The 23,414-nt window shown below is 36.8% G+C and overlaps 3 protein-coding genes across 3 annotated transcripts; all 3 read left to right on the plus strand.

Annotated features, from left to right (window-relative positions):
* Positions 1-3,487: 3,487 nt before the first annotated feature.
* Positions 3,488-7,113, plus strand: LOC113041503 (rhamnose-binding lectin-like). Its single transcript, XM_026200094.1, has 7 exons — positions 3,488-3,571; positions 3,658-3,681; positions 3,838-3,894; positions 4,092-4,227; positions 4,428-4,537; positions 4,633-4,731; positions 6,879-7,113. The coding sequence occupies exons 1-6, from the start codon at positions 3,541-3,543 to the stop codon at positions 4,713-4,715; spliced, it is 441 nt and encodes a 146-aa protein (XP_026055879.1). The 5' UTR covers positions 3,488-3,540; the 3' UTR covers positions 4,716-4,731; positions 6,879-7,113.
* An 8,920-nt stretch (positions 7,114-16,033) lies between these two features.
* Positions 16,034-17,535, plus strand: LOC113041502 (rhamnose-binding lectin-like). Its single transcript, XM_026200093.1, has 6 exons — positions 16,034-16,117; positions 16,204-16,227; positions 16,384-16,440; positions 16,638-16,773; positions 16,997-17,106; positions 17,202-17,535. The coding sequence occupies exons 1-6, from the start codon at positions 16,087-16,089 to the stop codon at positions 17,282-17,284; spliced, it is 441 nt and encodes a 146-aa protein (XP_026055878.1). The 5' UTR covers positions 16,034-16,086; the 3' UTR covers positions 17,285-17,535.
* Positions 17,536-21,948: 4,413 nt separating this feature from the next.
* LOC113041501 (rhamnose-binding lectin-like) lies at positions 21,949-23,414 on the plus strand. The gene is made up of 6 exons (XM_026200092.1): positions 21,949-22,032; positions 22,119-22,142; positions 22,299-22,355; positions 22,553-22,688; positions 22,885-22,994; positions 23,092-23,414. Exons 1-6 carry the CDS (start codon positions 22,002-22,004, stop codon positions 23,172-23,174), a joined length of 441 nt encoding a protein of 146 aa, XP_026055877.1. The 5' UTR covers positions 21,949-22,001; the 3' UTR covers positions 23,175-23,414.

Consider the following 23,414-nt stretch of genomic DNA (forward strand, 5'->3'; position numbering starts at 1 on the left):
GCCTGAATGCACTGTAAGTCGCTTTGGATAAAAGCGTCTGCTAAATGTATAAATTTAATTTAATACATTTAATTTAACACATTTAATATTTAGCAGAAGAAGGAAACTCATTCAGGTTTAAAACTACTTTTGAGTGGGTACACGAAGGTATAAAAACACAACACTAACCTATTTTAATTTTTGGGTGAATTATTCCTTTAATGAAAAGAAAACTGTCTAGATAATAATACTATAGATAGTTATATATAATTATAGATAATTTGTGGGGTTCTGTCTGTTAGACTCTCTGTTACATATATGTAAGACACAGTTTTATCTGCATAAATGTATGTAACTATAATGTTGTTGAACATCAAAGTGTATAAAAAATAAAACAACATCTGAAAGGAAACTCAGCATCAACAAACCTAATTATTTGAGAACAATTAAGAGATCTGGTGAAAGAACAACTCAAATTCTCTAGCCAATGTTTCAAACGCAATTTCTGACATTCTTTAAAAACAAGACCACATAATAAGGTATGGTTTTTTATTGATTAGAGTTTAAAGACATTCTCCTGATATAAAGATATAACTTAAGCCACACCAGCACAAAAACATACAATATTATTAAAAACTTTGCAGGACAGTCGATCGCTAGGAGCAGTGTTGGGCATCCCTGGTCTATAGGCTATATTTGTGCTCCAAGAATATTTTCATTGTTATACGCTAGGGAGGCGTTATTACACATCTTCTGTATGGAATTTTCAAAACACAATTGAAGGATAAACTGAAAAATAAAAGATGCTTTCAGTCCACACGTAATCTAACATGATCAACGAACATAAAACAGCATCAAACTGTTTAACATTATGAAATGAAATGTTGACCCATGAAGAGGTAACAATGATTGTCAAGCTTTTGGGGTATTGATCGACTCCATCTATGTTTTTATTATCATTTTGAATTCAATCCATGTCTTTCATTTTTTTCAGCTTTTTGTTTAAAATGTTGTTTATTTATTTTTTACATTTTATTAATGGAACTAAGCCAAATTTAAGTGTTTTAGAAAAGAAAAAAGAATGCCTGAAGCTAGAATAAAACGTTACTCTATAAAAGCAGATTCCCTGTTCTTTTTTTGGATGTTTTGTGTATTCAGATTTTCATCAAAAAAACAAACAAACAAACAACAACAACAGCTGAATTAGTAGTTTAGTTTATTTAGTTTTTGTATATTAAGGTAAGGTCTTACAAAACTCCTCATCTTATAAAAAAGTGCTACATTTCTAATGCAGTGACATTAATAGATTTTTTGGCTGTAGACAAACATAATATGAACAACTAAAGATTACCAGTAAAAAGTAAGGAGTTGAACTTACTTGGAAAACCTGTGGAAACTGATTACCTTAAATTTCTCAAGTAAGCTGTACTCAAAACAGATTATAAGCACAACAATAGAGCATTTATTTGTTTAATAAAACAATGTTACGTCAAGTCATTATTTTTAAGGCATGCTATTAAATCAACAATTTTAAAATATAAGTCAGCTGATCATCAATCATAACTCCAAGGCTTCTAGCTGTTTTTTAAGGAGTTATGGTTGATTTGCCTAACTTGATGGTGAAATTGTGATGAAATGATGGGTTTTCTGGAGTCACAAGCACTTCTGTCTTGGCAAGGTTGAGTTGAAGGTGATGGTCCATCATCCAGCAAGAATTGTCTGTTAGACAAGCTGAAATGCGAATAGTTAACGTCAGATCATCAGGATTGAATGAGAGGTAGAGTTGAGTGTCATCAGCATAGCAGTGGTAAGAAAAGCCATGTTCCTGACAGAACCTAATGATGTCATGTAGGCAGATGAGAGAAGTGGTCCAAGAACTGAGCCCTGAGGCACCCCAGTAGTTAGATGTTGTGACTTGGACACCTCACCTCTCCAAGATACTTTGAAGGACCTATCTGATAAGTAAGACTCAAACCATTGATGTGTGGTTCCTGAGATGCCTTTTAGTAGTAGGGTTGATAGGAGGATCTGGTGGTTAACAGTGTCAAAAGCAGTGGACAGATCAAGCAGGATAAGTACTGAAGATGACTTCTGAAGCCAGATTGGTTGCTGTCAAGGAGGTTGTAGTGTGTGAGAAATGTAGAGACTTGGTTGAACACAGTTCGTTCAAGTGTTTTTGCAATGAAAGGAAGAAGGGAAACTGGCCTGTAGTTCTCTAAAAGATATGGGTTGAGGGTTGGTTTCTTAAGTAGTGGAGTTATACGAGCCTGTCTAAATGATGAGGGAAAAACACCAGTGTGGAGGGATGTGTTTATGATGTGAGTGAGTGCAGGTACGACTGTAGGAGAAATGGCTTGAAGGAGATGAGATGGAATAGGATCAAGCGGACAAGTAGTAGGGTGATTAGAAAGGATGAGTTTTGAGACTTCTGCCTCAGAGAGTGAAGAGAATGATGTATGTTTGCTGGTGATATGGGCTTGACTGATTGTGGTGTGGAAAATTGTACACTGATGTGTTTAATTTAATTAATGAAAAACATGGCAAAGTCGTCAGCTATTAGAGATGAAGCAGGAGGCGGAGGAGGACAAAGAAGTGAGGAAAGTGTTTTGCGAGAGTTGGACAAATTGTTAATTTTGTTATGGTAGTATGTCATTTTAGCAGTGGAGAGATTAGCAGATAAGGAAGATAGGACTGACTGATACACTTTAAGGTCAGTGGTATTTTTGTATTTGCGCCACACCCTTTCAGCAGCTCTAAGCTTAGAACTGTGTTCGTGTAGAACATCAGATAACCAAGGGATAATGATAGAAGCTTATACTTTCTTTCCAGTTGTAATTTGGACAGTTCATTGATCTTATAATATGCAGCAGGTACTGGTGTAACTCTAGAAAAATATAGACTTAATCCATTTCCTACCCCTAGACTAACCCTACCCAGAATTTATTCCTAGAATCAATGTTAAATTATAGACGGTTTCATCGGTGCGCACGTGCCTGGCCCTAAGTTAACTTTTTGTAAGAATAAAACAGATATTTCCTGAGAAGTTATTGGTTGTTAGGAATGTTGTTCCAGGATCAACAAGTATGTTGATGCAGGAACATGTTGTACTTTGTGAAATCACCATCATATAATGATAAAAACGTATACTTTATTTTCAGTTGTAATTGGACAGTTCATTTATCGTATAATATGCAGCGGGTACTGGTGTAACTCCAGAAACCAGACTGAGAAACACTCACAACACATGGTCTGTAAAAGCTCTGGGAGTGTGAATGCAAAAAAATCATACAATACCACAACATAAACAACATTTCTAGATATTATTATGAATCTTAATTGGGTCTTAAAGGTGATTGAACATATGATCAATAAAGCAGTAAAATGGGTTAATATTGAAACACAAAACATTTGCTATGTACAATCAAACAAGATAACAATCAACAAAAGATTTGTTATCTGTTAGTTACAGATGATAACGGATCTGTCTTTATTATAAATACCATGTGCACATGTGTCTTCTTAAGAGAATTCTAGAGTTTTTCTCCTGTTCACACATTCAACATGCTGGTGCAAAAGTTAAGCTGGATCATTTGTAAGTTTTCATTTAGAATTGAATTTCAATGATTTCAAATGTTCTTATCGGTGTTTCAATTAATTTATTTTCATTTTGACTTTCAGTGCTGCTCTTCCTGTGTCAACATGGTAAGAATTGCATAATATATAATTTACAAACTCATTAAATAAAAAAGATTTTCAAGTACAGAACAAAATTAATTTATTATTTAAGTACTTTTATCATTAATTGTATTATTAGGGTCTATTATGAATTTTATCTTCTTACATGTTTCCTCCCTGCAGGAGCAGAAGCCAAAAGAACAGTGGCCTGTGAAGGAAAATCTTTGCGCCTCAGCTGTGGTGAGTAATCCAATCATTTCGAAGTTATATTTGTGGTCTTTCGTGCCAAAATTGCACCGAATGAGAGACAGGAAGCAATTAAGAGAAAAGAGACGAACAGGAGGAGACCTGAACCCATAATTGTACTACAATTCACATGATATTTTTAAATAAATATATAAATAAATAGATTAATGATTATTTTTTGTCTGTGTCAGTTTGGGGATTAATAAAGGTCATTAAAGCCAACTATGGGAGGACTGATCGCACAACATGCACTTATGGCAAACCAGCTCATCAAACCTCAAATATGCGCTGTTTCCTAGGAACATCCCTCCATACGATGTCCATTCGGTAGGATCAACACATAAAGCAGAGAAAGAATGAATGAATGAATAAATAAATAAATACATAAATAAATAAATAAATAAATGAATATATTTATTTATTATTTGCAATTTAAATTTATGCCTAATTTTACAAGAGCAAGAAAAATATAATTCTTATGACAATGGAATATTAAAACTCTGCTTAACTTGTCATTGTCTGTCAAGGTGTGATGGAAGAAAGAGCTGTTCTGTTCCAGCAGTGAACTCCGTTTTCTCCAATCCTTGTGTTGGTACCTATAAATACCTGGATGTGCATTACGTCTGTGTCAAAAAAGGTACATTTTGAAGTTGATAATCATAAAATTATTTAGCTTCAAACATGCTATGTAGATGACAACAAATAATAATCTTTTTTTTTTATTCGTTTAAGATGCATTGCGAGGAAACCAAATAGGTGCATCAGATTCTGTCCACTCTGATCCTGTCACAGTGTCCAAAAGTACCTGGAAGTGATGTACAACTGTATAATTTAGCAGTGGTGGACGAAGTACACAAATCAAGTACTTGAGTAAAAGTACAGATACATATGGTAAAATATTACTCCAGTAAAAGTAAAAGTACTCCTTTTTCAATTTTACTCAAGTGAAAGTACAAAAGTAATCAATTTTTTATGTACTTAAGTAAAAAAGTACGGCAAGATAGATGTTTGCAATTTTATATAGGCTTCTTAATTTAATTTTATATTAGCACATTTTTTTTAATAATCCTACTGCTCAAAATACCTTGGATTTTTTTCCAAAATAACCACTATATGGAGTCAAGATATTTTTGTTGTTGATATGGCCTACGCTGATTAGAGTAATGTTCACTGTGAAGCTTACACTATGATGTACCCGAGAGAAAACAGAGATGACCATCTGATCTTCACCAGTAAGAACAAAGTATTTTAAAGTTAGTTGTTTTACAGAACATCAAAGTTACAGTACAGACCAAAAGTTTGGACACCTTCTCATTCAAAGAGTTTCCTTTATTTTCATGACTATGTAAATTGTAGAGTCACACTGAAGGCATCAAGGGCTATTTGACCAAGAAGGAGAGTGATGGGGTGCTGCTCCAGATGACCTGGCCTCCACAGTCACCGGACCTGAACCCAATCCAGATGGTTTAGGGGTGAGCTGGACCGCAGACAGAAGGCAAAAGGGCCAACAAGTGCTAAGCATCTCTCGGGGAACTCCTTCAAGACTGTTGGAAGACCATTTCAGGTGACTACCTCTTGAAGCTCATCAAGAGAATGCCAAGAGTGTGCAAAGCAGTAATCAAAGCAAAAGGTGAAGAACCTACAATATGACATATTTTCAGTTGTTTCACACTTTTTTGTTATGTATATAATTCCATATATAATTCCACATGTGTTAATTCATAGTTTTGATGCCTTCAGTGTGAATCTACTATTTTCATAAAAAATTCTCTTTGAATGAGAAGGTGCTTCCAAACTTTTGGTCTGTACTGTATATATGACATGATAATAAGGCCTGAAGTTAGGAAGAACATTTTAAGGAAAAAAATAATAAAACAAATTTCATAATGATTTTTTCCTTCTCAAATCTTGTCTGTGGTTTAAAAACACCCCTATCCAAACTGGGTGCATCTCTTCCCACTGATAATTACTGTAGTTACCATGTTCTGAACATTACATCATTTCTTTTCTAACCAGATGTAATCTATATATATATATATATATATATATATATATATATATGTGGCTGAATAAAAATATTTGGACATTATACAAATTACATCAACTTAGCACTAACAAGCTTGTTAGCTAGACAGTTAGCATCAGCTAACAATATTTACTTATTTTCAGTACGATGAACATTCATGTCTGTCTACTCGTCTAGTTAATCCAAACAATATACATAACGTTACTGTCGATAAACAATATAAAAACAGACGTAACATAGGACATTTTAATAAAACTGTTAACATTACGGCAGCGGTGAATTTGAACGTGGATGAGTTATTGTATTTATTCTGTGTTATTTTATGGGTTTTTTTTGTTGTTGTTGTTGTTTTTTTACCTAAAATTGATGTGTCTGCATCGTCTGCACTCGAGCATTTCAGTGGGCTCAAATAGATCACTCTTTACAACGGATTTAGTTCCCAAACAACTGACAGTTTTGACCTAAATATGATTTTCAGTTACAATAATTAATCCAAAATTTCGACATAACTTACTTTTAGCAACATCAGACGCACGCGCGCTCACAAGATCTCCCGGTTCTTACTTCTGTAGACTCGCACTAAACGGTTCATTTGAATGAAGTGAGTGGTCGACTCTAGAACAGCTGCAATCGGATCATTCTAATTCGTAAACGAATCGTTTGGTGTGATTCGCGATCCGATTTAAAAGTTTATTTTGAAAAGACTCAGTTCGTTCATGATGAATCAGACACCGCTTCTGCGTGTCGGAGCACGTGATATATTATAGGGAGTAACGATATGTTTTATGAAATGTAGTGAAGTAAAAAGTACGATTTTATTCTTTGGAATGTAGTGAAGTAAAAGTAAAAGTTGCTCAAAATAAAACTACTCCAGTAAAGTACAGATACTTGAAAAATGTACTTAAGTACAGTAACGAAGTAAAGCTACTCCGTTACTGTCCACCACTGTAATTTAGTGACCCTGTCATGCTAATGTATTTTATGTTTTTTTTAGTGAAAAGAAAATTGTCTATATAATAATACTATAGATAGTTATATAATTATGGATAATTTGTGGGGTTCTGTCTGTTAGACTCTCTGTTACATATATGTAAGACACAGTTTTATCTGCATAACTGTATGTAACTATAATGTTGTTGAACATCAAAGTGTATAAAAAAATAAATAAAACAACATCTGAAAGGAAACTCAGCATCAACAAACCTGATTATTTGAGAACAATTAAGAGATCTGGTGAAAGAACAACTCAAATTCTCTAGCCAATGTTTCAAACGCAATTTCTGACATTCTTTAAAAACAAGACCACATAATAAGGTATGGTTTTTTATTGATTAGAGTTTAAAGACATTCTCCTGATATAAAGATATAACTTAAGCCCACACGCCCTCGTCCTGAAAGCCCCTCAACTTGCACGTGTCAGTGTGTATGAATAGATTAAATGAAACTGGACACATTTAATCTTGACAAACTATGTGTCATTATAAAGATCTAAGCCTCAAGCATCGACGACAGATCGCTGTTTTGCAATGGAAAGCTTATAAAGACTGTATTTGCTACATTTGTGTAAGCAGTACACATGAAAAACATTAACATTGGAAACGCTGTACATACCAGATGCGTCGTAATAACGAGTCATAAACACATCCACAGCTGTAAATCCCGGTTTAGTTAGAAAGGTAAGGGTCCTCTGAACAACATCTCATGAAGCACGTTTAGTCCAATGAAGCAATAATGTTGTAATATGGGTCATAATTCCTTTGTTTACTTTTAAGTTCTTCAGCGACAGAACTGTTTGCTTCCGTTATGGAATAACTCACGGTCGGAAACTGTGTCTTGTTAGTAAAACTGCGTCTTGTTAGTAAAAACACAGCATGGTTTTGCAGCGTACAGTGTCACAAACAGAATGAGAAGATCCACTGGAAAAAAAGAATGAATGAAAGATAGGCGAAAGATAGTAGTATATTTGAGTTTTGGCGCCCCCTCGTGACGCGCTCTGACGCACCAGTCAGCTGATGGAGGCGGAACTTATAGCAATCGTCTTTTTCTTTGTTTGTTTTATTTTTTCAACAGTTTTTATATACGAGTGTGTTTTATGTTGAATGTGAATGTATCTGCATGATAACCATCTGTTTGAGTGCAAATCAGCCCTAATCAGCTCCCTATTACTGTACTCATGAGACATGACTTTCAACACATAACTTTTCTATTGCTCCTGGACTCATTTAATGTATTTTTATGTCAAATAAAAAATGTTTAAGTGTGGTAAAAAAAATTCAAGGCGCTTCAGTGTCTATAACTTTTAATATGTTTGAGCATTATCAAATCTGGTTAATAAAAAGTAAAGCCCAAAGGGTCTTCTTTCCAAAGACACCAAAATTATGTTTGTAACACACTGAAGTAGGAAACTGTTACAATTATAAGTTAGGTAGAGCACTTTCAGCTGTGAGTCCCATAATGGGGGGTGCTGTCTAACAGGTTAAAATTACACTGCCATGTGTAGTCAAGTCACCTTTATTTATTTTGTATAAGACACACGTTGAACATATATAGACAAATCGTTCCAAGAAGATATTTGGGGGGAAAAATGATGACAGAAATTTCATTTTTGGGTGGATTATCACTTTAACCAATTTAAATTCGCTATAGCTTTTAACTCATTTAAATTCACTCATTTGTAAAGTGAGTGAATCAATGAAATATCATTACAGTGCATGTTAACTGAACTTTTTTTTTTTTAAATATTCTTTTAAAGTTGGCACTAATTAGTGCTGTACATGAATCACGAGACAAGCCAGAATCCACATGTCCTGGTGCTTGGTGACAAGGAAAACTCTTCCCAAGTTTTTATTATTTTAAACAGGGAGGCGATTGAACAGGAGATGATACTACAAGCAGTTGATCTGTGTTTCAAACTTTTCTTTGTATATGACATCTACTACCTAAAGCCCTCTGCTCCCATTTGAGAGTTTTTGGAACACACAGTCTTTAATAGTTTCTACCTTTTTTATTTTATTGATGTTATGTTCATTTTATTTGGAAGTCGTAACATTTGCCAAGTGCGGTAACCCATATTCGGAATTGGTGCTCTGCATTTAACCCATCCAAGTGCGCTCGCACACACACACACACACACACACACACACACACACACACACACACACACACACACACAAACACACGCGCACACACACACACACACACACACACACAGCAGTGAGAAGTTAACACACAGTCAACACACACCCGGAGCAGTGGGCAGCCATATCCAGCTCCCGGGGAGCAACTGGGGGCTCAGTGCCTTGCTCAAGGGCACTTCAGCCATGGGTATTGAGGGTGGAAGAAAGCATTGTTCATTCACTCCCTCCACCTATACGATTCCTGCCAGCACCGAGACTCAAACCTGCGACTTTCCGGTTCGGTTGGTTGTATTAAGTTATTTTTAATAAAAATACTGATGTTAATTAATATAAATAATTAACTCAACTGTTGGGTAACTTTTAACCCAACAGGATTTTAACCCAATGGGTTGGGTTGAAATAACCTACAGATGGAAAGGTGCTTTACCATAGTTGGGTTACAGGTTGGGTTATTTTTAACCCAACATTTTTTGGTGTGTAGAAACCAGACTTAGAAACATTCACAGCACATGGGAGTGTGAATGCACAAAATCATACAATACCACAACATAAACAACATTTCTGGATATAATTGTGAGTCTAAGTTGGGTCTTAAAGGTGATTGAACATATGATCAATAAAGCAGTAAAATTGGTTAATACTGAATCACAAAACATTTGCTATGTACAATCAAACAAGTTAACAATCAACAAAAGATTTCTTATCTGTTATTTACAGATGATAGCGGATCTGTCTTTATTATACCATGTGCACATGGTCAAAAGTAAAATTTGCATTTCCTTTGGAAATCAGGATACCAGAGTCTTGAGGAAGAGAGGAGAGGCACACAATCCATGTTGCTTGAGGTCCAGTGTAAAGTTTCCACAGTCAGTGATGGTTTGGGGGGCCATGTCATCTGCTGGTGTTGGTCCACTGTGTTTTCTGGTGCCAAATTACTGCAGCAATGCGGCGTGGCATGGAGTCGATCAGTCTGTGGCACTGCTCAGGTGTTATGAGAGCTCAGGTTACTCTGATGGCCTTCAGCTCTTCTGCATTGTTGGGTCTGGCATACTGCATCTTTCTCTTCACAATACCCCATAGATTTCCTATGGGGTTAAGGTCAGGTGAGTTTGTTGGTAGCTTTGTCACTGTGTGCAGGTGCCAAGTCTTGTTGGAAAAGGAAATCTGCATCTCCATAAAGTTGGTCAGCAGCAGGAAGCATGAAGTGCTCTAAAACTTCCTGGTATATGGCTGTGTTGACCTTGGACCTCAGAGAACACAGTGGACCAACACCAGCAGATGACATGGCACCCCAAACCATCACTGACTGTGGAAACTTTACACTGGACCTCAAGCAACATGGATTGTGTGCCTCTCCTCTCTTCCTCCAGACTCTGGTAACCTGATTTCCAAAGGAAATGCAAGATGTACTTTCGTCAGACAACATAACTTTGGACCACTCAGCAGCAGTCCAGTCCTTTTTGTCTTAAGACACTTCTGACACGGTCTGTTGTTCAAGAGTGGCTTGACACAAGGAATGCGAGAGGTGAAACCCATGTCTTGCATACATCTGTGCGTAGTGGTTCTTGAAGCACTGACTCCAGCTGCAGTCTTCTCCAGGGTGTGGTTATCCCTTTTGCTTGTACAATTTTTTTTCTTCCACAACTTTTCCTTCCCTTCGCCTCTCTGTTAATGTGCTTGGACACTGAGCTCTGTGAACAGCCAGCCTCTTTTGCAATGTCATTTGTGTCTTGCCCTCTTTGTGCAAGGTGTCAATGGTCAAATTTTGGAACTTTTTGATGATATTCTAATTATATGACCAGCATCTGTATTGTCCAAAAATATGGACTTAACCCATTCCCTACCCCTAGACTAACCCATAATTTATTCCTAGAATCAGTGTGAAATGATAGCTGATTAACAAGAGTGTAGAAGTGCCTAACCCTGATTGTAAGAGTAAAACAGATATTTCCTGAGAAGTTATATCTCAATTGTGATTGGTTGTTAGGAATGTTTTTCCAGGATCAACAAGTATGTTGATCCAGGAACATGTTGTACTTTGTGAAATCACACTCACCATATAATGATAAAAGCTTATACTTTCTTTTTAGTTGTAATTGAGCAGTTAATTTATCGTATAATATGCAGCAGGTACTGGTGTAACTCCAGAAACTCACAGGAAACTTTGTGCATTTTTACTTTCTCAAAAAAACTCATTCTGTATGATTTATAAGCGTTTTGACATGGGTTATGTCCTCATAAGTCACCCTCTCCTTGTAATACCTGTGTCATACCCATGTCATTATACAGAGTTGTGTCCTGATATGTCACAAAAACATGCCCACACACACACACACACACACAGCAGTGAGAAGTGAACACACAGTGAACACACACCCGGAGCAGTGGGCAGCCATATCCAGCTCCCAGGGAGCAACTGGGGGCTCAGTGCCTTGCCCAAGGGCACTTCAGCCATGGGTATTGAGGGTGGAAGAAAGCATTGTTCATTCACTCCCTCCACCTATACGATTCCTGCCAACACCGAGACTCAAACCTGCGACTTTCCGGTTCGGTTGGTTGTATTAAGTTATTTTTAATAAAAATACTGATGTTAATTAATATAAATAATTAACTCAACTGTTGGGTAACTTTTAACCCAACAGGATTTTAACCCAATGGGTTGGGTTGAAATAACCTACAGATGGAAAGGTGCTTTACCATAGTTGGGTTACAGGTTGGGTTATTTTTAACCCAACATTTTTTGGTGTGTAGAAACCAGACTTAGAAACATTCACAGCACATGGGAGTGTGAATGCACAAAATCATACAATACCACAACATAAACAACATTTCTGGATATAATTGTGAGTCTTAGTTGGGTCTTAAAGGTGATTGAACATATGATCAATAAAGCAGTAAAATTGGTTAATACTGAATCACAAAACATTTGCTATGTACAATCAAACAAGTTAACAATCAACAAAAGATTTCTTATCTGTTATTTACAGATGATAGCGGATCTGTCTTTATTATACCATGTGCACATGGTCAAAAGTAAAATTTGCATTTCCTTTGGAAATCAGGATACCAGAGTCTTGAGGAAGAGAGGAGAGGCACACAATCCATGTTGCTTGAGGTCCAGTGTAAAGTTTCCACAGTCAGTGATGGTTTGGGGGGCCATGTCATCTGCTGGTGTTGGTCCACTGTGTTTTCTGGTGCCAAATTACTGCAGCAATGCGGCGTGGCATGGAGTCGATCAGTCTGTGGCACTGCTCAGGTGTTATGAGAGCTCAGGTTACTCTGATGGCCTTCAGCTCTTCTGCATTGTTGGGTCTGGCATACTGCATCTTTCTCTTCACAATACCCCATAGATTTCCTATGGGGTTAAGGTCAGGTGAGTTTGTTGGTAGCTTTGTCACTGTGTGCAGGTGCCAAGTCTTGTTGGAAAAGGAAATCTGCATCTCCATAAAGTTGGTCAGCAGCAGGAAGCATGAAGTGCTCTAAAACTTCCTGGTATATGGCTGTGTTGACCTTGGACCTCAGAGAACACAGTGGACCAACACCAGCAGATGACATGGCACCCCAAACCATCACTGACTGTGGAAACTTTACACTGGACCTCAAGCAACATGGATTGTGTGCCTCTCCTCTCTTCCTCCAGACTCTGGTAACCTGATTTCCAAAGGAAATGCAAGATGTACTTTCGTCAGACAACATAACTTTGGACCACTCAGCAGCAGTCCAGTCCTTTTTGTCTTAAGACACTTCTGACACGGTCTGTTGTTCAAGAGTGGCTTGACACAAGGAATGCGAGAGGTGAAACCCATGTCTTGCATACATCTGTGCGTAGTGGTTCTTGAAGCACTGACTCCAGCTGCAGTCTTCTCCAGGGTGTGGTTATCCCTTTTGCTTGTACAATTTTTTTTCTTCCACAACTTTTCCTTCCCTTCGCCTCTCTGTTAATGTGCTTGGACACTGAGCTCTGTGAACAGCCAGCCTCTTTTGCAATGTCATTTGTGTCTTGCCCTCTTTGTGCAAGGTGTCAATGGTCAAATTTTGGAACTTTTTGATGATATTCTAATTATATGACCAGCATCTGTATTGTCCAAAAATATGGACTTAACCCATTCCCTACCCCTAGACTAACCCATAATTTATTCCTAGAATCAGTGTGAAATGATAGCTGATTAACAAGAGTGTAGAAGTGCCTAACCCTGATTGTAAGAGTAAAACAGATATTTCCTGAGAAGTTATATCTCAATTGTGATTGGTTGTTAGGAATGTTTTTCCAGGATCAACAAGTATGTTGATCCAGGAACATGTTGTACTTTGTGAAATCACACTCACCATATAATGATAAAAGCTTATACTTTCTTTTTAGTTGTAATTGAGCAGTTAATTTATCGTATAATATGCAGCAGGTACTGGTGTAACTCCAGAAACTCACAGGAAACTTTGTGCATTTTTACTTTCTCAAAAAAACTCATTCTGTATGATTTATAAGCGTTTTGACATGGGTTATGTCCTCATAAGTCACCCTCTCCTTGTAATACCTGTGTCATACCCATGTCATTATACAGAGTTGTGTCCTGATATGTCACAAAAACATGCCCACACACACACACACACACACAGCAGTGAGAAGTGAACACACAGTGAACACACACCCGGAGCAGTGGGCAGCCATATCCAGCTCCCAGGGAGCAACTGGGGGCTCAGTGCCTTGCCCAAGGGCACTTCAGCCATGGGTATTGAGGGTGGAAGAAAGCATTGTTCATTCACTCCCTCCACCTATACGATTCCTGCCAACACCGAGACTCAAACCTGCGACTTTCCGGTTCGGTTGGTTGTATTAAGTTATTTTTAATAAAAATACTGATGTTAATTAATATAAATAATTAACTCAACTGTTGGGTAACTTTTAACCCAACAGGATTTTAACCCAATGGGTTGGGTTGAAATAACCTACAGATGGAAAGGTGCTTTACCATAGTTGGGTTACAGGTTGGGTTATTTTTAACCCAACATTTTTTGGTGTGTAGAAACCAGACTTAGAAACATTCACAGCACATGGGAGTGTGAATGCACAAAATCATACAATACCACAACATAAACAACATTTCTGGATATAATTGTGAGTCTTAGTTGGGTCTTAAAGGTGATTGAACATATGATCAATAAAGCAGTAAAATTGGTTAATACTGAATCACAAAACATTTGCTATGTACAATCAAACAAGTTAACAATCAACAAAAGATTTCTTATCTGTTATTTACAGATGATAGCGGATCTGTCTTTATTATACCATGTGCACATGGTCAAAAGTAAAATTTGCATTTCCTTTGGAAATCAGGATACCAGAGTCTTGAGGAAGAGAGGAGAGGCACACAATCCATGTTGCTTGAGGTCCAGTGTAAAGTTTCCACAGTCAGTGATGGTTTGGGGGGCCATGTCATCTGCTGGTGTTGGTCCACTGTGTTTTCTGGTGCCAAATTACTGCAGCAATGCGGCGTGGCATGGAGTCGATCAGTCTGTGGCACTGCTCAGGTGTTATGAGAGCTCAGGTTACTCTGATGGCCTTCAGCTCTTCTGCATTGTTGGGTCTGGCATACTGCATCTTTCTCTTCACAATACCCCATAGATTTCCTATGGGGTTAAGGTCAGGTGAGTTTGTTGGTAGCTTTGTCACTGTGTGCAGGTGCCAAGTCTTGTTGGAAAAGGAAATCTGCATCTCCATAAAGTTGGTCAGCAGCAGGAAGCATGAAGTGCTCTAAAACTTCCTGGTATATGGCTGCGTTGACCTTGGACCTCAGAAAACACAGTGGACCAACACCAGGAGATGACATGGCACCCCAAACCATCACTGACTGTGGAAACTTTACACTGGACCTCAAGCAACATGGATTGTGTGCCTCTCCTCTCTTCCTCCAGACTCTGGTAACCTGATTTCCAAAGGAAATGCTAAATTTACTTCCGTTAGAGAACATAACTTTGGACCACTCAGCAGCAGTCCAGTCCTTTTTGTCTTAAGACACTTCTGACACGGTCTGTTGTTCAAGAGTGGCTTGACACAAGGAATGCGAGAGGTGAAACCCATGTCTTGCATACATCTGTGCGTAGTGGTTCTTGAAGCACTGACTCCAGCTGCAGTCTTCTCCAGGGTGTGGTTATCCCTTTTGCTTGTACACTTTTTTTCTTCCACAACTTTTCCTTCCCTTCGCCTCTCTGTTAATGTGCTTGGACACTGAGCTCTGTGAACAGCCAGCCTCTTTTGCAATGTCATTTGTGTCTTGCACTCCTTGTGCAAAGTGTCAATGGTCAAATTTTGGAACTTTTGATGATATTCCAATTATATGACCAGCACCTGTATTGTCCAAAAATATAGACTTAACCCATTCCCTACCCCTAGACTAACCCTACCCAGAATTTATTCCTAGAATCAGTGTGAAATGATAGCTGATTAACAAGAGTGTAGAAGTGCCTAACCCTGAGTAAAACAGATATTTCTTGAAAAGTTATATCTCAATTCTGATTGGTTGTTAGGAATGTTTTTCCAGGATCAACAAGTATGTTGATCCAGGAACTTGTTGTACTCTGTGAAATCACCATCATATAATGATAAAAACGTATACTTTCTTTTCAGTTGTAATTGGACAGTTCATTTATGGTATAATATGCAGGTACTGGTGTAACTCCAGAAACCAGACTGAGAAACACTCACAACACATGGTCTGTAAAAGCTCAGGGAGTGTGAATGCAAAAAAATCATACAATACCACAACATAAACAACATTTCTAGATATTATTATGAGTCTTAGTTGGGTCTTAAAACGTGATTGAACATATGATCAATAAAGCAGTAAAATGGGTTAATATTGAATCACAAAACATTTGCTATGTACAATCAAACAAGATAACAATCAACAAAAGATTTGTTATCTGTTAGTTACAGATGATAACGGATCTGTCTTTATTATAAATACCATGTGCACATGTGTCTTCTTAAGAGAATTCTAGAGTTTTTCTCCTGTTCACACATTCAACATGCTGGTGCAAAAGTTAAGCTGGATCATTTGTAAGTTTTCATTTAGAATTGAATTTCAATGATTTCAAATGTTCTTATCGGTGTTTCAATTAATTTATTTTCATTTTGACTTTCAGTGCTGCTCTTCCTGTGTCAACATGGTAAGAATTGCATAATATATAATGTATAAACTCATTAAATAAAAAAGATTTTCAAGTACAGAACAAAATTAATTTATTATTTAAGTACTTTTATCATTAATTATATTATTAGGGTCTATTATGAATTTTATCTTCTTACATGTTTCCTCCCTGCAGGAGCAGAAGCCAAAAGAACAGTGGCCTGTGAAGGAAAATCTTTGCGCCTCAGCTGTGGTGAGTAATCCAATCATTTCGAAGTTATATTTGTGGTCTTTCGTGCCAAAATTGCACCGAATGAGAGACAGGAAGCAATTAAGAGAAAAGAGAAGAACAGGAGGAGACCTGAACCCATAATTGTACTACAATTCACATGATATTTTTAAATAAATATATAAATAAATAGATTAATGATTATTTTTTGTCTGTGTCAGTTTGGGGATTAATAAAGGTCATTAAAGCCAACTATGGGAGGACTGATCGCACAACATGCACTTATGGCAAACCAGCTCATCAAACCTCAAATATGCGCTGTTTCCTAGGAACATCCCTCCATACGATGTCCATTCGGTAGGATCAACACATAAAGCAGAGAAAGAATGAATGAATGAATGAATGAATGAATAAATAAATAAATAAATAAATAAATAAATAAATAAATAAATAAATAAATAAATTTATTTATTTATTTTTGCAATTTAAATTTATGCTTAATTTTACAAGAGCAAGAAAAATATAATTCTTATGACAATGGAATATTAAAACTCTGCTTAACTTGTCATTGTCTGTCCAGGTGTGATGGAAGAAAGAGCTGTTCTGTTCCAGCAGTGAACTCCGTTTTCTCCAATCCTTGTGTTGGTACCTATAAATACCTGGATGTGCATTACGTCTGTGTCAAAAAAGGTACATTTTGAAGTTGATAATCATAAAATTATTTAGCTTCAAACATGCTATGTAGATGACAACAAATAATAATCTTTTTTTTAAATTTGTTTAAGATGCATTGCGAGGAAACCAAATAGGTGCATCAGATTCTGTCCACTCTGATCCTGTCACAGTGTCCAAAAGTACCTGGAAGTGATGTACAACTGTATAATTTAGTGACCCTGTCATGCTAATGTATTTATGTTTTTTTAGTGAAAAGAAAATTGACTATATAATAATACTATAGATAGATATATATAATTATGGATAATTTGTGGGGTTCTGTCTGTTAGACTCTCTGTTAGATATATGTAAGACACAGTTTTATCTGCATAACTGTATGTAACTATAATGTTGTTGAACATCAAAGTGTATAAAAAAATAAATAAAACAACATCTGAAAGGAAACTCAGCATCAACAAACCTGATTATTTGAGAACAATTAAGAGATCTGGTGAAAGAACAACTCAAATTCTCTAGCCAATGTTTCAAACGCAATTTCTGACATTCTTTAAAAACAAGACCACATAATAAGGTATGGTTTTTTATTGATTAGAGTTTAAAGACATTCTCCTGATATAAAGATATAACTTAAGCCCACACGCCCTCGTCCTGAAAGCCCCTCAACTTGCACGTGTCAGTGTGTATGAATAGATTAAATGAAACTGGACACATTTAATCTTGACAAACTATGTGTCATTATAAAGATCTAAGCCTCAAGCATCGACGACAGATCGCTGTTTTGCAATGGAAAGCTTATAAAGACTGTATTTGCTACATTTGTGTAAGCAGTACACATGAAAAACATTAACATTGGAAACGCTGTACATACCAGATGCGTCGTAATAACGAGTCATAAACACATCCACAGCTGTAAATCCCGGTTTAGTTAGAAAGGTAAGGGTCCTCTGAACAACATCTCATGAAGCACGTTTAGTCCAATGAAGCAATAATGTTGTAATATGGGTCATAATTCCTTTGTTTACTTTTAAGTTCTTCAGCGACAGAACTGTTTGCTTCCGTTATGGAATAACTCACGGTCGGAAACTGTGTCTTGTTAGTAAAACTGCGTCTTGTTAGTAAAAACACAGCATGGTTTTGCAGCGTACAGTGTCACAAACAGAATGAGAAGATCCACTGGAAAAAAAGAATGAATGAAAGATAGGCGAAAGATAGTAGTATATTTGAGTTTTGGCGCCCCCTCGTGACGCGCTCTGACGCACCAGTCAGCTGATGGAGGCGGAACTTATAGCAATCGTCTTTTTCTTTGTTTGTTTTATTTTTCAACAGTTTTTATATACGTGAGAGTGTGTTTTATGTTGAATGTGAATGTATCTGCATGATAACCATCTGTTTGAGTGCAAATCAGCCCTAATCAGCTCCCTATTACTGTACTCATGAGACATGACTTTCAACACATAACTTTTCTATTGCTCCTGGACTCATTTAATGTATTTTTATGTCAAATAAAAAATGTTTAAGTGTGGTAAAAAAAATTCAAGGCGCTTCAGTGTCTATAACTTTTAATATGTTTGAGCATTATCAAATCTGGTTAATAAAAAGTAAAGCCCAAAGGGTCTTCTTTCCAAAGACACCAAAATTATGTTTGTAACACACTGAAGTAGGAAACTGTTACAATTATAAGTTAGGTAGAGCACTTTCAGCTGTGAGTCCCATAATGGGGGGTGCTGTCTAACAGGTTAAAATTACAGTGCCATGTGTAGTCAAGTCACCTTTATTTATTTTGTATAAGACACACGTTGAACATATATAGACAAATAGTTCCAAGAAGATATTTGGGGGGAAAAATGATGACAGAAATTTCATTTTTGGGTGGATTATCACTTTAACCAATTTAAATTCGCTATAGCTTTTAACTCATTTAAATTCACTCATTTGTAAAGTGAGTGAATCAATGAAATATCATTACAGTGCATGTTAACTGAACTTTTTTTTTTTTAAATATTCTTTTAAAGTTGGCACTAATTAGTGCTGTACATGAATCACGAGACAAGCCAGAATCCACATGTCCTGGTGCTTGGTGACAAGGAAAACTCTTCCCAAGTTTTTATTATTTTAAACAGGGAGGCGATTGAACAGGAGATGATACTACAAGCAGTTGATCTGTGTTTCAAACTTTTCTTTGTATATGACATCTACTACCTAAAGCCCTCTGCTCCCATATGAGAGTTTTTGGAACACACAGTCTTTAATAGTTTCTACCTTTTTTATTTTATTGATGTTATGTTCATTTTATTTGGAAGTCGTAACATTTGCCAAGTGCGGTAACCCATATTCGGAATTGGTGCTCTGCATTTAACCCATCCAAGTGCGCTCGCACACACACACACACACACACACACACACACACACACACACACACACACACACACACACACACACACACACACACACACACACACACACACACACACACACACAGCAGTGAGAAGTGAACACACAGTGAACACACACCCGGAGCAGTGGGCAGCCATATCCAGCTCCCGGGGAGCAACTGGGGGCTCAGTGCCTTGCTCAAGGGCACTTCAGCCATGGGTATTGAGAGTGGAAGAAAGCATTGTTCATTTACTCCCTCCACCTATACGATTCCTGCCAGCACCGAGACTCAAACCTGCGACTTTCCGGTTCGGTTGGTTGTATTAAGTTATTTTTAATAAAAATACTGATGTTAATTAATATAAATAATTAACTCAACTGTTGGGTAACTTTTAACCCAACAGGATTTTAACCCAATGGGTTGGGTTGAAATAACCTACAGATGGAAAGGTGCTTTACCATAGTTGGGTTACAGGTTGGGTTATTTTTAACCCAACATTTTTTGGTGTGTAGAAACCAGACTTAGAAACATTCACAGCACATGGTTTGTAAAAGCTCTGGGAGTGTGAATGCACAAAATCATACAATACCACAACATAAACAACATTTCTGGATATAATTGTGAGTCTTAGTTGGGTCTTAAAGGTGATTGAACATATGATCAATAAAGCAGTAAAATTGGTTAATACTGAATCACAAAACATTTGCTATGTACAATCAAACAAGTTAACAATCAACAAAAGATTTCTTATCTGTTATTTACAGATGATAGCGGATCTGTCTTTATTATACCATGTGCACATGGTCAAAAGTAAAATTTGCATTTCCTTTGGAAATCAGGATACCAGAGTCTTGAGGAAGAGAGGAGAGGCACACAATCCATGTTGCTTGAGGTCCAGTGTAAAGTTTCCACAGTCAGTGATGGTTTGGGGGGCCATGTCATCTGCTGGTGTTGGTCCACTGTGTTTTCTGGTGCCAAATTACTGCAGCAATGCGGCGTGGCATGGAGTCGATCAGTCTGTGGCACTGCTCAGGTGTTATGAGAGCTCAGGTTACTCTGATGGCATTCAGCTCTTCTGCATTGTTGGGTCTGGCATACTGCATCTTTCTCTTCACAATACCCCATAGATTTCCTATGGGGTTAAGGTCAGGTGAGTTTGTTGGTAGCTTTGGCACTGTGTGCAGGTGCCAAGTCTTGTTGGAAAAGGAAATCTGCATCTCCATAAAGTTGGTCAGCAGCAGGAAGCATGAAGTGCTCTAAAACTTCCTGGTATATGGCTGCGTTGACCTTGGACCTCAGAAAACACAGTGGACCAACACCAGCAGATGACATGGCACCCCAAACCATCACTGACTGTGGAAACTTTACACTGGACTTCAAGCAACATGGATTGTGTGCCTCTCCTCTCTTCCTCCAGACTCTGGTAACCTGATTTCCAAAGGAAATGCTAAATTTACTTCCGTTAGAGAACATAACTTTGGACCACTCAGCAGCAGTCCAGTCCTTTTTGTCTTAAGACACTTCTGACACGGTCTGTTGTTCAAGAGTGGCTTGACACAAGGAATGCGAGAGGTGAAACCCATGTCTTGCATACATCTGTGCGTAGTGGTTCTTGAAGCACTGACTCCAGCTGCAGTCTTCTCCAGGGTGTGGTTATCCCTTTTGCTTTACACTTTTTTTCTTCCACAACTTTTCCTTCCCTTCGCCTCTCTGTTAATGTGCTTGGACACTGAGCTCTGTGAACAGCCAGCCTCTTTTGCAATGTCATTTGTGTCTTGCACTCCTTGTGCAAAGTGTCAATGGTCAAATTTTGGAACTTTTGATGATATTCTAATTATATGACCAGCACCTGTATTGTCCAAAAATATAGACTTAACCCATTCCCTACCCCTAGACTAACCCTACCCAGAATTTATTCCTAGAATCAGTGTGAAATGATAGCCGATTAACAAGAGTGTAGAAGTGCCTAACCCTGATTGTAAGAGTAAAACAGATATTTCTTGAAAAGTTATATCTCAATTCTGATTGGTTGTTAGGAATGTTTTTCCAGGATCAACAAGTATGTTGATCCAGGAACTTGTTGTACTCTGTGAAATCACCATCATATAATGATAAAAACGTATACTTTCTTTTCAGTTGTAATTGGACAGTTCATTTATGGTATAATATGCAGGTACTGGTGTAACTCCAGAAACCAGACTGAGAAACACTCACAACACATGGTCTGTAAAAGCTCAGGGAGTGTGAATGCAAAAAATCATACAATACCACAACATAAACAACATTTCTAGATATTATTATGAGTCTTAGTTGGGTCTTAAAACGTGATTGAACATATGATCAATAAAGCAGTAAAATGGGTTAATATTGAAACACAAAACATTTGCTATGTACAATCAAACAAGATAACAATCAACAAAAGATTTGTTATCTGTTAGTTACAGATGATAACGGATCTGTCTTTATTATAAATACCATGTGCACATGTGTCTTCTTAAGAGAATTCTAGAGTTTTTCTCCTGTTCACACATTCAACATGCTGGTGCAAAAGTTAAGCTGGATCATTTGTAAGTTTTCATTTAGAATTGAATTTCAATGATTTCAAATGTTCTTATCGGTGTTTCAATTAATTTATTTTCATTTTGACTTTCAGTGCTGCTCTTCCTGTGTCAACATGGTAAGAATTGCATAATATATAATGTACAAACTCATTAAATAAAAAAGATTTTCAGGTACAGAACAAAATTAATTTATTATTTAAGTACTTTTATCATTAATTGTATTATTAGGGTCTATTATGAATTTTATCTTCTTACATGTTTCCTCCCTGCAGGAGCAGAAGCCAAAAGAACAGTGGCCTGTGAAGGAAAATCTTTGCGCCTCAGCTGTGGTGAGTAATCCAATCATTTCGAAGTTATATTTGTGGTCTTTCGTGCCAAAATTGCACCGAATGAGAGACAGGAAGCAATTAAGAGAAAAGAGAAGAACAGGAGGAGACCTGAACCCATAATTGTACTACAATTCACATGATATTTTTAAATAAATATATAAATAAATAGATTAATAATTATTTTTTGTCTGTGTCAGTTTGGGGATTAATAAAGGTCATTAAAGCCAACTATGGGAGGACTGATCGCACAACATGCACTTATGGCAAACCAGCTCATCAAACCTCAAATATGCGCTGTTTCCTAGGAACATCCCTCCATACGATGTCCATTCGGTAGGATCAACACATAAAGCAGAGAAAGAATGAATGAATGAATAAATAAATAAATACATAAATAAATAAATAAATGAATATATTTATTTATTATTTGCAATTTAAATTTATGCTTAATTTTACAAGAGCAAGAAAAATAGAATTCTTATGACAATGGAATATTAAAACTCTGCTTAACTTGTCATTGTCTGTCCAGGTGTGATGGAAGAAAGAGCTGTTCTGTTCCAGCAGTGAACTCCGTTTTCTCCAATCCTTGTGTTGGTACCTATAAATACCTGGATGTGCATTACGTCTGTGTCAAAAAAGGTACATTTTGAAGTTGATAATCATAAAATTATTTAGCTTCAAACATGCTATGTAGATGACAACAAATAATAATCTTTTTTTTTTTTATTCGTTTAAGATGCATTGCGAGGAAACCAAATAGGTGCATCAGATTCTGTCCACTCTGATCCTGTCACAGTGTCCAAAAGTACCTGGAAGTGATGTACAACTGTATAATTTAGTGACCCTGTCATGCTTATGTATTTTATGTTTTTTTAGTGAAAAGAAAATTGACTATATAATAATACTATAGATAGATATAAGTAATTAAAGATAATTTGTGGGGTATTCTCTGTTAGTTATATGTAAGACACACTTTTATCTGCATAAATGTATATAACTATAATGTTGTTGAACATCAAAGTGTATAAAAAAATAAATAAAACAACATCTGAAAGGAAA

Source organism: Carassius auratus, chromosome 23 (assembly GCF_003368295.1).
Source record: "Carassius auratus strain Wakin chromosome 23, ASM336829v1, whole genome shotgun sequence".
NCBI lineage: Eukaryota > Metazoa > Chordata > Actinopteri > Cypriniformes > Cyprinidae > Carassius > Carassius auratus.

Excerpts from the sequence above, each read along its gene's own strand:
- LOC113041503 (XM_026200094.1), top strand. The coding sequence starts at position 3,541 with ATGCTGGTGCAAAAGTTAAGCTGGATCATTT. Across the intron at positions 3,895-4,091 it reads ATCTTTGCGCCTCAGCTGTG|TTTGGGGATTAATAAAGGTC; the intron begins GTGAGTAATCCA and ends TGTCTGTGTCAG. Across the intron at positions 4,538-4,632 it reads TTACGTCTGTGTCAAAAAAG|ATGCATTGCGAGGAAACCAA; the intron begins GTACATTTTGAA and ends TATTCGTTTAAG.
- LOC113041502 (XM_026200093.1), top strand. The coding sequence starts at position 16,087 with ATGCTGGTGCAAAAGTTAAGCTGGATCATTT. Across the intron at positions 16,228-16,383 it reads GCTCTTCCTGTGTCAACATG|GAGCAGAAGCCAAAAGAACA; the intron begins GTAAGAATTGCA and ends TCCTCCCTGCAG. Across the intron at positions 16,774-16,996 it reads CTCCATACGATGTCCATTCG|GTGTGATGGAAGAAAGAGCT; the intron begins GTAGGATCAACA and ends TTGTCTGTCCAG.
- LOC113041501 (XM_026200092.1), top strand. The coding sequence starts at position 22,002 with ATGCTGGTGCAAAAGTTAAGCTGGATCATTT. Across the intron at positions 22,143-22,298 it reads GCTCTTCCTGTGTCAACATG|GAGCAGAAGCCAAAAGAACA; the intron begins GTAAGAATTGCA and ends TCCTCCCTGCAG. Across the intron at positions 22,689-22,884 it reads CTCCATACGATGTCCATTCG|GTGTGATGGAAGAAAGAGCT; the intron begins GTAGGATCAACA and ends TTGTCTGTCCAG.